Genomic DNA, 14,167 nt, shown 5'->3' with positions numbered 1-14,167 from the left:
AGCTTGTGTAATATACTCAATCATGTGATTTGCTGCATCAGTAAAAATAAATGACCAAACAGTTGCAGAATCAAATTCTGATAAGGAGGAAAATACTGTGCCAGGACACAGGTTACAGCAGTACATATGGTAAATAGAACAATCACAAACATCCATGTCCCTGGCCCATGGCCTCTTGCCTGGAGATCAAATTTGCTAACCACTCAGCCAACAAGAAGCCGTCTTGTTTTGAATGCCAAAACAAGACGGCTTCTTGTTTTGGCATTCAGTTGATGTTTCAATATTTTTCTAACAATATTTTCTATTCTGAAGGGTAGAGTTGTTGAGGACACTGATAAACAAGAGGATAAAAAAGTATTCATTGTCAGGAGGTAGTTGAGGAAGATGGTTAAACACCATAGCTCCCCACCAACCATCGAGCCATACATACACCCTCCCCTCACCCTTGTTGGGAATGGAATTCTAGGGCTACCTCCAACACCATATCGGCACAACAGTAAGCCTTTTGCCCTTCCCCAAACCATGGGGAGGGAGACCTACCACAACTTTGTTGACCCTTGCAGGTAAGTCCACTAGCAGATTGGTCCAGGCTGAGCCATCCAGGACCACTAGTCTTGCCAAAGCAGAAGCAGGACTCCCAGAATCCCCTCCTCTTTCTGAATGTTCATAGGTTATACCACACACCAAAGATGGCAGCAAGGCATTGGATCCCAATGATAGTGATCTAGAAGACAGGACAGCAAAAAAAAAAAAAAAAAAAAAAAAAAAACACTAAGAATAAGTAGGGCAAAGAATACTGGCATAAAAGCAAAGAAAAAGAGAAGAATGAAAATGGACAGTACTATCACTGGGAGGTTCCCTCCACTATGAACTGGTGTCCAACACAGAACGGCACCAGGCAGTGTTTTGATGTGTTTTGTACTTGGTAGGATCTTGCTTGATCATGTAACATTTCTCTTCCATATCAGGCGGACACATTATATGCAACATGCCAGTGTCAAGTTTTTTCACTAGAATTTTCTTGTAAAACTAATAATTATAAATTGTCTCGATAGTATAGAAAATATCTAATAAGTAATGTTTTCTTATTTCAAGTTTATCGATATACCATTTGTTGGAAGTTTTTCCACTTCGTTATACTATACTATAAATTAAAGATACCAAGAAATTATATACTTGGTTTAATCCTTTATCCAAGCATAAGCAAACAAAGTTTGTGCCTGAAGTATTTTCAAGACTGGGACAATTTGTATATAGAAGCTAATGACTTCACATCACTTGCCTTAGTATCACATAATGCAAAGCACATATCCTTGCAGACATGTATAATGCTATGCATAATGGGAAGGATCACTACCCAGACTAGTTTTGACCTTTATTAAGTGGGAGCCAAATCAAGAGGTGTGAGTAGTGACAGCCTTCCCATAATGTATAGCATTATCCATGTCCACAAGGAGATGTGCTTTGCATTATGCGATACTGGGGCAAGTGATGTGAAGTCATTAGCTTCTATATACGAGTTGCCCCAATCCTGAAAATACTTCAGGTGCAAACCGTGTTTGCTTACACTTGGATAAAGGATTAAACCAAGTACATAATTTCTTCTTATTCCTAACATGGATTTTAGGCCAAGTGGCCTGTTCCTGTTCTTCTGATTCTTCTTTTTCCACTTACTGTATATCTGTATAATATTTTCAGTAGTCTGCTGTTGTCCATTCGATTTAAATGTTCTATCCATTTTTGTTTATACTGTCTTATGCAGTAATTAATTGGGTTTATATTCAGGGATTGTAAAATTTCTTTATTTGTTGTGGTCCCACGTTTTTCATCTTTTCTTCTTATGGTCCATGTTTTGCTTCTGTATAGTCTGATTTCTTGGTATCTTTAATTTATATATAACATTTGCTTTACAAAATATTATGCATTACAAATGGATTAGTTTCTGCACAAAATGTATATATAAATATCTAACAATAGTTATATTTTATGATTATACTACTGCAGGTTATCTACAAAAACATTTAAAGAAAAAGCCAATCATTGCAAACAGCAGTTCTCACTCAAATCTCTAGAAATACAAAACTGAACTTGCATATGAAGAGAAGATGACATATCTACATATATTTTCTACATTTTTTTTTTTTTATTAATCAAGCATTACTTTCAAAAAGATATAGAGATGCGTACTCACTGGAGACAAGAACTGGTATCAGTATTCAAATTATCAATTGATTCACTGAACTTGCAATTATTTTATATACTGTTGCTGAATTGTTTATGTAAATATGGTTTTGATTCTTGTTTCCCTCCAGTACAGTCATTAGAAATAAAACTAATAATGTATAGAAAAGTATGCATTGTTCTTGAATAATCAGATACTTTTTTATATATCATTTTGAGGAGAAAAAAAAAAGTAATAAATAAATCTTGTAAAATTACATTTCTCATATATTTCAATCTCAAATAAAGTCTCTGATACTTCACCAGATTTGGAAATGGAGATTTTTCAAAAGCTTCGAAATTTTTTATATTAATTGTGATTTCCAAAAACAAGCTAAGCCTTACTAATCTTTTAGGGTTAGTCAAGATTTTCTTGGAAATTAACTCCAAACTAGTATTTTCTTTTTTCTTTGTTGGAAACTATCAGGTCTGCCTGATCTGATCATCTCTCCATTTCTTTCTATCCTCCAGATTCTTCTTTCATGAACATTGTACCAGTTCAGGTTTCTTTTTTCTAGATCTCCTCTCCACCTTTTCTGCAGTTGGACTTCTTCTTGGACACTTCCACTCAAATTCATTTCATACATTCATCTTGATATTCTTGCTAATTTCATTCTCAGCAGATGTCTCCAAACTCTTCAAGCAAGTGTTTATATGCATTTCTTCAGTATTTCTAGTCCTAAACTATTCCCAATGTCACATTTCTTATTCTCTTTCCTTGGTTTTGCTAACATTTTCTTTCCTTTCTAGTAGTTAAAGAAAATAACTAGATATGAGATCATCAAAAATTCTTAGAAAAGATTTCTGTTAACCATTATTTTGAAAGTGGATTTTAGGAAATTTTAATGTATTTCAATCTACCATGCAAATGTTCAGTGCAGGTGGGGGGGGGGGGATTCATAACCATGAATAACTTGTATTGTATAATACATGTATACTGGTATTCTGTAAATAATAATTAGGTATTTAAAAAAAAAAAATGCATACTACATACTTCCAAATTTTAAAACTATAGGCACATCAATATGAAGAAATATTATTATTATTATTAAGAAAGACCTAAAGGGAGTCAGAGACTCATCAAGGGAGGCCACATACTACATGCACCAGCTATTATACTTATTCTTGAATTCATTCACACTACTTGCAGGTACAACATCCAATGGCAATCTATTACAATCATGCACCACCCAATGAGAAAAAAATCTAGCCCTCACTCCCCTCTTAGTGGCATTCATTCTTCAGCTCTGGTCCTTTCACCACCCTCCATAAAATGAAAAATTCCATCAACTGAAATCATGTAGGACCTATTCAGAAGATTGTAAGTCTCAATCATTCTTGTGTAGAGGCTTAGAAGCAGCAGCAGCTCTCAAAAACCAACCAAATCTTAACAAATACGGTTGCATTAAGCTTCCGAAGATTTGGGAAACAGTCATCGCCAGAGGTCCCACCTTACATTCCAGGCCACCTACAACTGCCCTTAGAGGGCGCTCCACCTAGATAGGACTTTATTGTCACCCACGTGGTTGGGCTTAGTATTGTAAGTTTTTGTGTGCATGTTACATTAAGTGTCTTTGTAATCCCCGTAGATGTCCTAGTGACTAGGACGAAATATAGGAAGTATTAAATTCTATTTTAATTCTTTGTGAGTGCTGTAAAAAGTCCATTAAAACTCCAACATAAAGTCTCAATCATATCACACCTCTTTCTCCTGTTTACCAGAATCTGCAATCTACAAATTCTCAATCTGTCTTCATAATCAGTATTCCATAATCCTAACATCATTTTTAACACACTCCTTTGCACTCTCTCTTCACTGAATCAGAATCACCTCAGAAACCAGGAGACTATACCTGTGCACAATGATCTAAGCAAAGCCTAGTAAAGAGGCAAAATGACATCCTTATCTTTACATGTAAAAGTTCATTTCAGCATTGCAATTTTGAGATTGTATTTGCAATCTTTGCTAGATGGCCCCTTTTTCAATATCCTGGAGGATATTGAAAAAGCTTAGAAATTGAGAAAAAAGGATTGTAAAAAGAATTTTTACAATCCTTTTTTCATTTCAGCTTAATCAGAAGTTGATTAAGCTGACATGAAAACTGAAGACAAAGATGAATAACTAACTCTTATTTAGAAGTATTGGTCAAGTGTTAATAAACTATTTAATCACCAACTAGTTTCGCCGGCTATTGCTGTCGGCATCTTCAGGGTACAAATAAGGCAGGCAAAGTAAATTACAAGCTAGATGTTAACTGACAATTCTAATTCAATAACAAAATAGTACTGAGCATGAAACAATACACGTGTCACGGATACATGATTTACTTGTTGAGAAACATTTTGTAGTTGGCATTGAAGTTCATTTCATGTGTGTTTAGTGATCTGATTAAGGTCTTCCATATATCAGGTAGGATTAAACCTTGATTCCTGTTAAGGTTTTTTTGTGGAACGGGCGACTGTAGCTGCTTTTATGAAGATTCTGGAACAGTAGTTTTCTTCTATATAAGGCATATAATTTTTATTCCATTCAATAATGTGGTTGGTTGTAGAGAAGTGGGAAGAAAGGCCAGATATATCTTGTCTGTTATTTCTTACATAACCGATGTGTTCCCTTTGTCTCATTTCGAAGCTTCTAGATGTCTGACCAATGTAACTAAGACCACAGGAAGAAGGGATGTTGTAAACTCCAGCATACTTGTAGAAAGGATAGAAGTCTTTCGGTGATCTTAGAAATTTCTGAATAGTTTCAACTGGCTTGAAGGTCACTCTAATATTGTGTGGTTTTAGGAGGAGAGCCAGATTATGGAAATGTTTCTCAACAAGTAAATCATGTATCCGTGACACGTGTATTGTTTCATGCTCAGTACTCTTTTGTTATTGAATTAGAATTGTCAGTTAATTTACTTGTAATTTACTTTGCCTACCTTATTTGTACCCTGAAGATGCTGACAGCGATAGCCAGCACAACTAGTTGGTAATTAAATAGTTTATTAACACTTGACCAATACTTCTAAATAAGAGTTAGTTATTCATTAATCTCTGTGGTCAAGAATTATAACAATTTGAAGATAAAGATATTTTAGATGTCTAGAGTAATTACTTTTGAAAGAGACTGCTAAATGAAACAGGCGGTACCAGCCCAGTGGTAGATAACTCCCAACAAAAATGTAGTCAGGAATACATATCCATACTTGAATTAGAAAAAGTCATCAAAAACCTAAAATGTGAAAAGGCAGCAGGAGTAGATGAAATTCTACCGGAAATGCTCAAATATGGAGATATAAAAGTTTTACAGTCACTGCATTGGATAATCCAGAAGACCTGGTCAGAGGGTCGAATTCTGGATGATTGCAGCAGAGCTCTAATAATACCTATCAATAAAAAGGAAAATAAAAGTGAATGTGAGAATTACAGGGATATTTTCCTACTGAGTGTTCCAGGGAAGATTTATGCAAGTATATTTGAGAAAAGCTAAGAACAATTGTGGAAGGGAAACTAGGTGAAGAACAAACTGGATACAAGTCAAATAAATGTTGTCAGGATCAGATTTTCACTTTAAGAGAAATAGTTGAGAAATCTTCGGAAAATAAGGATTTGTATTTAAGTTTTGTTGATCTGGAAAAGGCATATGACAAGGTGCAAAGAGGAAAGCTCTTCAAAACGCTACAGTTATATGGTGTAAATGGGACATTATATCTATCAATACAAAGTCTCTATTCAAGCTGTAGTCAGCAGTTAGAATTGAAGGAGGTACAAGAAGATGGTTTGATGTTAAATCAGGTGTGCAACAAGGATGCACATTATCTTTGTTGTCATTCAATATCTATGTGGATCACATTATGGAGGAAAGTGGAGTTAAAGCTGATATCAAATTTGGTGATCTTAGCTCTTTACTTTATGCAGATGATGTTATACTTCTGAATAACTCCAGTACAAATCTGCAAGATTCCCTGACTAAATTGAATAACTGTTGTAATAAATTTGGTATGAAAATCAGCAAAGTTTCTGTCCTTTGGAGCATTCCAAAGAACAGAAGTATATGGAATAAAATAGGAGGCAGCAACATTGGTTCAGTGAGTTTCAAGATGGACTGTAAAAGGTTGTTGGTTAGCAGTGGCTAACCAATGATCTGAGTGCTGTATATATTCCATTAAGCCTCCAGCATGATATCCTCACAGCACTTAAGCCTCAACACACGGATTCTGCTATTTAGATCTATAACAATACCACTTTTTCCATGTTCTTTATGTTAGCTGTCTGCTCTAATGAACAGAAAAAATTCCTTCACTTCTTCTTTAGAAACACCTTCTGTGGGATTATAGGGACAAATAACTTTCAATGTCCATTTCCCCATCCTGAAGTTGGGGATATGGACAATGCACAATGAAATGAGCTCTCTTAATGATATCAAAAATCTCAAATGCTCCAATGATTCAGTGTTCTTGGGTATAAACTATTAATGCCGTTTATTCTAAATTTGAAAAAGCAAAACTTGTTAAAAAATAACTCACTCTCACCATGTTATACAACAATCTATTACTACAGTATTTCTCAAAGTGTGGTACGCGAAAGGTCGTTAGGGGGTACGTGGCAATTTTCGACTGTGCATAATAAAAGGAGTCATTATATTTTTCAACAAACAGTGCAATTAGACAACCAGGATAAAATAGCACTAACTAATGAATCACATCCCCTCTCCAACAGAAACTGCTATATAGACCAGCAAAACCATATGTTGCCGGTGGAACATATGGTTTTGCTTGACACCACCCACGTCGTTAACGTGTTAAAACTAAGAAATATATAGTGAATGTGTTTCAGATATTATGGAATTCGGTTGAAGGGAATTAGCATTTCAACTCAACTGTTGAACTGCTAATTTGTCTTTGGTTCGCGCAATCTTTTGTTAATACCACACCAATCATATGCAGTTCTTTGCTGCTCTACATATCTCAAGTCTTGTAAATTACTGGTAATTTTTGCTTGAAATAATGGGAAAGAAGATAACGCTATTTGGGTAGATAACTTTGAGGAAGCACACAAAGAAACTGTTCTCGATGTCAAAAGTAGTGACAGCGAGAAGGAGCTTCTTGGTAAGTCGCACCATTTTCAGTTTTTTTCTGAAAACTTTAGTTTCCAAAAATTCCTACACATATCTCGCAACACGATTTTTTAGCTTTAATTTCAGGAAAAAAGTTAGAGTTATATTCAAGTAAATACGGTATTTTTTTTTTTAGCTTTCAAATTCTTAGGTATGGATCATTGGTTAAAGATTGGATTTATAAAACCCCCAAAAGAGAGCAATATGGCAGATACAAGTAGTTGTAAGCAACAATAAAACGTTGATATTGCATCTGGATCAAATGAAATTGATAAGAGTGTGTCGTCTCTGACATCTCCAGAGAACCAAAATTTAGAAATAAATCATATTTTTTGTTTACATGAACATATAAATTCAAATAAAATAGATATTTAATTTTAATTAATATTTTAAATGCATTTATTAATTTTTAATTAATTTATTTTTAATTAATTGATTTATTTGTTTTTAATCAATGAATGAATTTTATTTTTTTTTAATTAATTAATTAGGGGGTACTTGGTAATAATGAAAATTTAAGAAGGGGTACACAGATATCTGAAGTTTGAGAAACACTGCATTACTGGATGAAAGGATATTAATATTCATTATTCTTTTATAGCCAATTATTTTGAAACCGACAAAAGAGTTAATGAGAAACAACCATCAGAATAACAGCCATCCCTTGCACTACTTTAATGACAAAAATTCCACACAGGTATATCTATGCTTGTGTTTTGTTATTGCATTTAATTTTCAGCCTGACAGCTGTTTCCAACTACTGGTTGGAAACAGCTGTCAGAGTGCACCACTGCATATACATGCAGTGGTGCACTCAGGATTTAATCTTGGAGGGGGCCAGGCACTCAGGATTTAACCTTGGGGGGGGGAGTCGAGTAGACGATTTGCGAATACACGCTAGGAATCGCATACGACCTATGACTGAGCATCTGCAGTAATCGCTAATTCATAAGTAGTATAGAAATAGAAGACACAACACAACATTATTTAAAAATAATGAATTTTAATTAGGAAAAGATTTTTGGAAAATTTTCTAATGTTTTTTTCCTTTTCTTTGGGGGTGCCCGGGCCCCTTGGCTCCCCCCCTTCCGGGTGCGCCAGTGTATACATGTAGATAACATTAGGTATCGTTATTCATAATTGTGCTTCACAGTACAAACAACACCAAGAGGGTAAAATATAATTTATTGAACATACTCATACTTCACTAGTTTTAAGTTCTCCACAAATGTAATCTCCATGCCACTTTCAAACTCTCATTCAGCTGGCTACCTTCATCCATTCTCCTCAGGATCAACTTCATCCTCTTGCAAATCCTGGAGTGTTGGAAGGTCACCAGCAGTTTAGCTTACTTTGAACAACTAGTAGATCTATTAACATCTGCCTTGAAGAACACAGAAATTGCATCTGCAGTCATCTGTGTGGCAAGTCAGGATTGACAGAGCATACACTGGATATTTCCTCACAAGGATTAAATGGAGGAAGATATCTTTGCTACACAGAAGTCACAATAGGTCTAACAGACTATTTCTAGGATCAGCTATGAAACACTCCCCAACCATAATAAGTATGGCTGCATTATTTTTGCCCAAAGATCTGGAAGACAGTCATTCTGAGATCAAGTATACCTTGACTTCTCCAAATTAACTTTATGGTTATCTGACTCTTAGAGTGCACCTAATTAGGACATTACTTCTTTTCAGTTAAAATCTAAATTGTTTATATAGCAATGAAGCTGAGTGCTGCATGCTTGTCCTAGTTGTAATTTGTGCTCTTAACAGTGCTAGGTAGAAAAATAGCAAAATGTTAGTACAGTCAAGAGATGAATTATATTTTTTTTACTCTTGGTGTTGTTTGTACTGTGAAACACTGTTATGAATGCTAGTTCTGATGAGAGACATGCAGAAACCTGGGGGAGAGTTTGCATCTTTAACTCCAATACATAAATAAGATTCTATTCTCATGACTTCTCTGGTCAATTTTGTAACTTTTAAGTTTTAATATACAGTCATCTCTCGACTTACGTCCAGCTTAGGACATAAGTCAAGGGATCTTACGTAAGACGTACGGTATGCGCTTTTGGTTCAGGTCCTCTATCCATGATGCAAATAGCTTTTCCATATCACCAATAGGACCTTGTCATTGATTCACCACTATCGACGATTTAATGGAAGCTGATCCTTTCACAGTCTTTAAGATTTTATCCTTATTTTTCAAAATGGGCATCACTGTAGAATGAGACCATCCAAAGTCATGTGCGATCATATTGACGGACTTATCAACTTCATGTTGCTTTATAACTTGCAACTTCGTTTCAAGATCAATTGCTCGCCTCTATTTCTGTGATTCTTCACTAGGTTTTTTGATTGTGCATGTAGGGGCAATGTTGCACAAAATATCGCGAAATATTTAATGATAAATACACAAATAACTAATTTTTCAAACACAAAATCAACAGAGGAACTGTTGAAGGCACGTACCGACTGCTGAGGGTGATTGACGCTGAAAGCGCCGTTGCCAATGTGCATGCTTTACCTTACACTTGCTTGCATCTTGTTCGAAATTATAGCCAAAAATGTTATTTATTCCCTTATGGGATCACAGACATATCTTCGAAAGGACATAAGTCGAGGGATGACTGTATTTGACTATAAAAGAATAATGAATTGTTAACATCTGCTGATTCAATGACTTTATGACACAAACTGAGGCCACCTGTGTCCTTCAAAAATTATGATTCCCACAATGGTCCAAAGTCCACCTATACAAAATATAGTTGGTTTACATGGAGGGGGGGGGGGGATGCTAAAGTATTGGAAAGTATTTCTTGTCCTCATCAGGTTTCTGCCTGGTCTCTGATGAGAACCTCATGATGTCAGATCACTGAAACCTTAAATACTAACAAAGAATAATGAACTGTTAAATACTCTTTCATTCATTGGTTTTGAAATGGCAAATGAAGCTTTGTAAGCTGTTCCTTCACTAACAGTAAATGATATTATGGAACAACAGTGGATTATATAATACAGACAGTGTAAGTGTTATGTAGTGAAAAATAGCATCTAGCCATTTTACACTACACAAGTCCAATATTAATTTTATTTTCTTCCTTAATATTTTTAAATTACAGTACATTCCATGGAGTAATGGTACACAAATAACAAAAAACATGCTGTTTAAATTGAAATATTTTACATGTAAACTCATGTAAAGATACCAATGATCTGAATGTAAAAGTGATTAACAACTGAGTTTCACAGAAACATCCTAAGTCTTTATATCCCACAAAATCTCAATTATTCTACCAATTCACAGTGAAGTACAGGTAATTTCCATTTTGCATAAGGGATGTATTCCAAGAAATCCATATAAAGCAAATTTTCACATTAAATGGGGGATACTTGGTAAGCCAACCTGGTTGGTCGAGTGGTTAGCGTATCTGCTCTCCAATCAAAAGGCAGTGGGTTCAAATCCCGCCATGGGCAGGGATGTTTGTGATTGTTTGTGGAAAGACTAGTGATGGTAGTGGGCGGTAGGTGGCATTGGTGTAGTTGTGTTTAGTTGTAGTTGGTAGAGATAGAGAGATGTAGAGTAGGTGTCCTACTCTACATGTCTCTCTGTCTCTGCATGAAAGAAAATATATTAATAATAATATCTTTTCTTTTTTATGCCTTTTGATTGTTATTATTCATTGACTGATTTTTTTCTTTTCTCATATTAATGTAGTGTACAAAATACCTTGAAACAAATCATTTTTATTCAATATACAATAAACTAATTGTATTTCGAATAAAAATTGTATATGCAGGGTAATGTGCTGTGCACAAGGCACATGCATGCAAGTGCATAGCAACATATAGACAGCGGTGTAACATGTACAGTGACAGAAAAAAAAAAATGCATAAAAGCAAACCCACATAAATCAGAGGGTTACCTGTATGCATGCCAAAAAATCACAATATATATATGTTTGTCAAACAAAATACTTGCACATTTATTCTTACAATACAAATACTTATTCATACAATAAACCTTTTATACATAGTTAAAACACAGACTCAGATATATATCTTACCTGAGAAGAAATTCTGAGAGAAATATGTAACCTTGACAAGAACGGAAATCATCCAGTAACAGTTGTGATACTTCACTGGAATCCTTCAGAAAGCAAAAAACTGTAACAAACATTTCTACTATTTCCAAAGGAGACAGTTCCTGAACACGTTGCATATTCTCCACGCATAAAGATACACAGCCCTTATCTGGAAAATAGAAAATATCAACATATGTTAAGGTTGACCTTGAAAGTAATTATATAAAAGATATAGTCACTCTCCCTAATAGTAAACTGATCATTAACCAAAGGAAGTTTATTACACCAAGAGTTTTGCTATAGTCAATTTCTCTTTAGAGGAGATATGAGGATTAAGAACGTTTCAGTAGTTTTGTTACTGCAAATTATTATTATTATTATTATTACATGACACCTCCAAGGAATCCAAAGACTCATGAAGGGAGGACACCTACTCTAGAACTCTCCGTCTCCACCCACCACTTAATCAATCAACTACAGCCAACCACCACTACTATCATCACCACCATTCATTAGTGGCAGTGAGACCTGCAGAGTACCGAGAACTAAATCAATGGTAGAAGTCATGTTTCCACATATAAGTAAGAAAATGGTGTATCACCATGTTATTCAAATACTCTAGATGAGAGATAGCTGTAGCAAGTTTTTCTACCGTTTACTGCTAATACTGCTAATGACTTCTACCAGTATTTCCATGGGTCTAATCTGTCAATGGAGACAAAGTTAGAAACCAGGCAGTTACCCTTCTCATAATGCATGGCAATGTACACATCCAAAAGTAAGCATGCCATGCATTACAGGATATTAGAACGATCTGTGTGATCAGATCATTTACCTATATATACAAACAGCCTATCATGGTGCTCAAACTTGCATCAAGTATAAAAACAATTTCTGGTTCAGTGTAATTTATTTAAGCATGGATAAGGAAATGGTCACTCCATTACACAAGGGAAAGTAACGTACAAACAAAGCAAAGCAAAAAAAAAATGAAATGGAAGCAAATGGTTTCAGTATGCATCACTAGGTAGAAGCAGTCTAGGGCAATGACAACCATGCTCGAAGGGCATACAACTGTCAAATGTGTTGTTGCACATTTGTGAACAAAAGCACTTCCTGCAAAGTACATTCATAAAGAGATGTATCCGGTTTATGGCAAGAAGTGTGCACCAGTTCAAATCAGAGCAACCAATATGGTTGCCCTCTTGAGAGTGCAACATAAGGCCACTAAGAGATGGGTGGAACAGATGAACAGAATCCAAGATTACAGGCAAAAATACAACAGACAGCAAAGCAAGAGCAACAGGTTGTGTTTATGGTCCAACCTACAGCATAATACATGACTTTTAAAATGTTTGGAAAGTGTGTGTGGGTGCAGGATGACTTCTCAGAGAACTGAATCCTCTGGACAAAATGAATCTAATGGACCTGATGTTGCAGTATCTCTTTCTACTATGCAGATGAAAAAGAATACATGTTAAACAGGACTGTTACAGGCAGTGGCGGCTTGTACATAAGCACTGCGATATTGCAGCGATACTTTTTAATTTTTTCAAAAAATCAAAAAATTAAATTTTGTTTGCGTTTATAAATACAGTGGTATCTAACTAATCTGAATTAATAAAACCCGTGCTCATTCGGATTAGCGAATTTCCCCTAAAAGACAACAATAACTAGCATTTAAAATGAAAATAATCAGATTCTAATGGGACATCAATTTAATTCTCTAAATAAATGAATTAAATGATAGAAAAAAAGCTACTGTACTGTAATGTAAAACTTAAAAAATAATACAGTACACAAGTTTATTTTAGTAAAAAATTTAGTTTGTATGTACCTGGATTGTTGAGGATTCTGATTTAATAAAATTGCATAGTTTAGTACATAACTTAATTTGCATAAAAAATAGCACTTTCTTGTACATAACACAAAAAAAGTTTCACAAAATAATAAAAAAAAAGTTTTTTTATTTCTTTGGAAATTTTGCTTCTTGGAAGCTAAACTTTTTTTTCAATGCTTCTTCTCGGAGCTACATTAGCAATAAAATTTTGTGGAATAGCGTATCATTCTGCTTATCCCATTCTATATACATATTAAAACTTTCAACTGCCTCTACACGTTTTACCTTTTCTTTCTTCGAGTTCTTTATCATCATCTTCTAATTCATTCTGTAGCATCATATTTATAATTTCAGCATCTGATTTGATTTCGAATTCACTTTCGGTTATACCTGTAATCCATTCCGTAACATCTGTTTGTGAAATTTCAACATTGGATTTATATTTTGCACCAAATTATGCAAGTTTTGAATTTCTTCTTCTGGTGTATCACCGTAGTTATCTTGGTAAATTCTAGAAGGCCACAGTTTTTTCCATGCCACTTGAATTGCTTCTGGTTCAATGGCTTCCCAAGCAGTAGCAACTGAGAATGCTACATCCTTCAAATTTATATTTTTTATTGATGTGGTAAAGTCATAATTTTGGGAAATTACATTTAAAAGCAGTTTGGATTACTGGAGGGTTCGGACTCAAGAGGTTTGGATTAGCAAGATACCACTGTAATAACAATGCTTATGACATTATATAAATGCAATACAACATGTTAAAGGTTACAGCTTATGTTTCAACATTGATTGAATATTTAATAATTGGAATTGTTCGATTAACGCTTTAGATTACATATGTTAAAGATACCAAGCAATTTTATAAGATAGGTTTTAATCCTTTTTCCCAAGTAAGTCAAGTTTGCAC

At 34.7% G+C, this 14,167-nt stretch overlaps 1 protein-coding gene across 3 annotated transcripts in view; it reads right to left on the bottom strand.

Moving 5' to 3' along the window:
• Nucleotides 1–14,167, bottom strand: part of bchs (WD repeat and FYVE domain containing 3 bchs) — a 1,305,514-nt gene that overhangs the window by 1,173,606 nt on the left and 117,741 nt on the right. For all 3 annotated transcript variants that reach the window (XM_090399415.1, XM_090399420.1, XM_090399430.1), the window contains exon 6: nt 11,400–11,586. In XM_090399415.1, the coding sequence (XP_090255541.1) occupies nt 11,400–11,586 (187 nt within the window). The remainder of the gene's footprint in view (nt 1–11,399; nt 11,587–14,167) is intronic.

Source organism: Typopeltis vanoorti, chromosome 1 (genome assembly GCF_054136105.1).
Source record: "Typopeltis vanoorti isolate ZY-2024b chromosome 1, IOZ_Tvanoo_1.0, whole genome shotgun sequence".
Classification (NCBI taxonomy): Eukaryota; Metazoa; Arthropoda; class Arachnida; order Uropygi; family Thelyphonidae; genus Typopeltis; species Typopeltis vanoorti.
The sequence above is the reverse complement of the archived record's forward strand: the minus strand, read 5'-3'. Positions and strand labels throughout refer to the sequence as shown.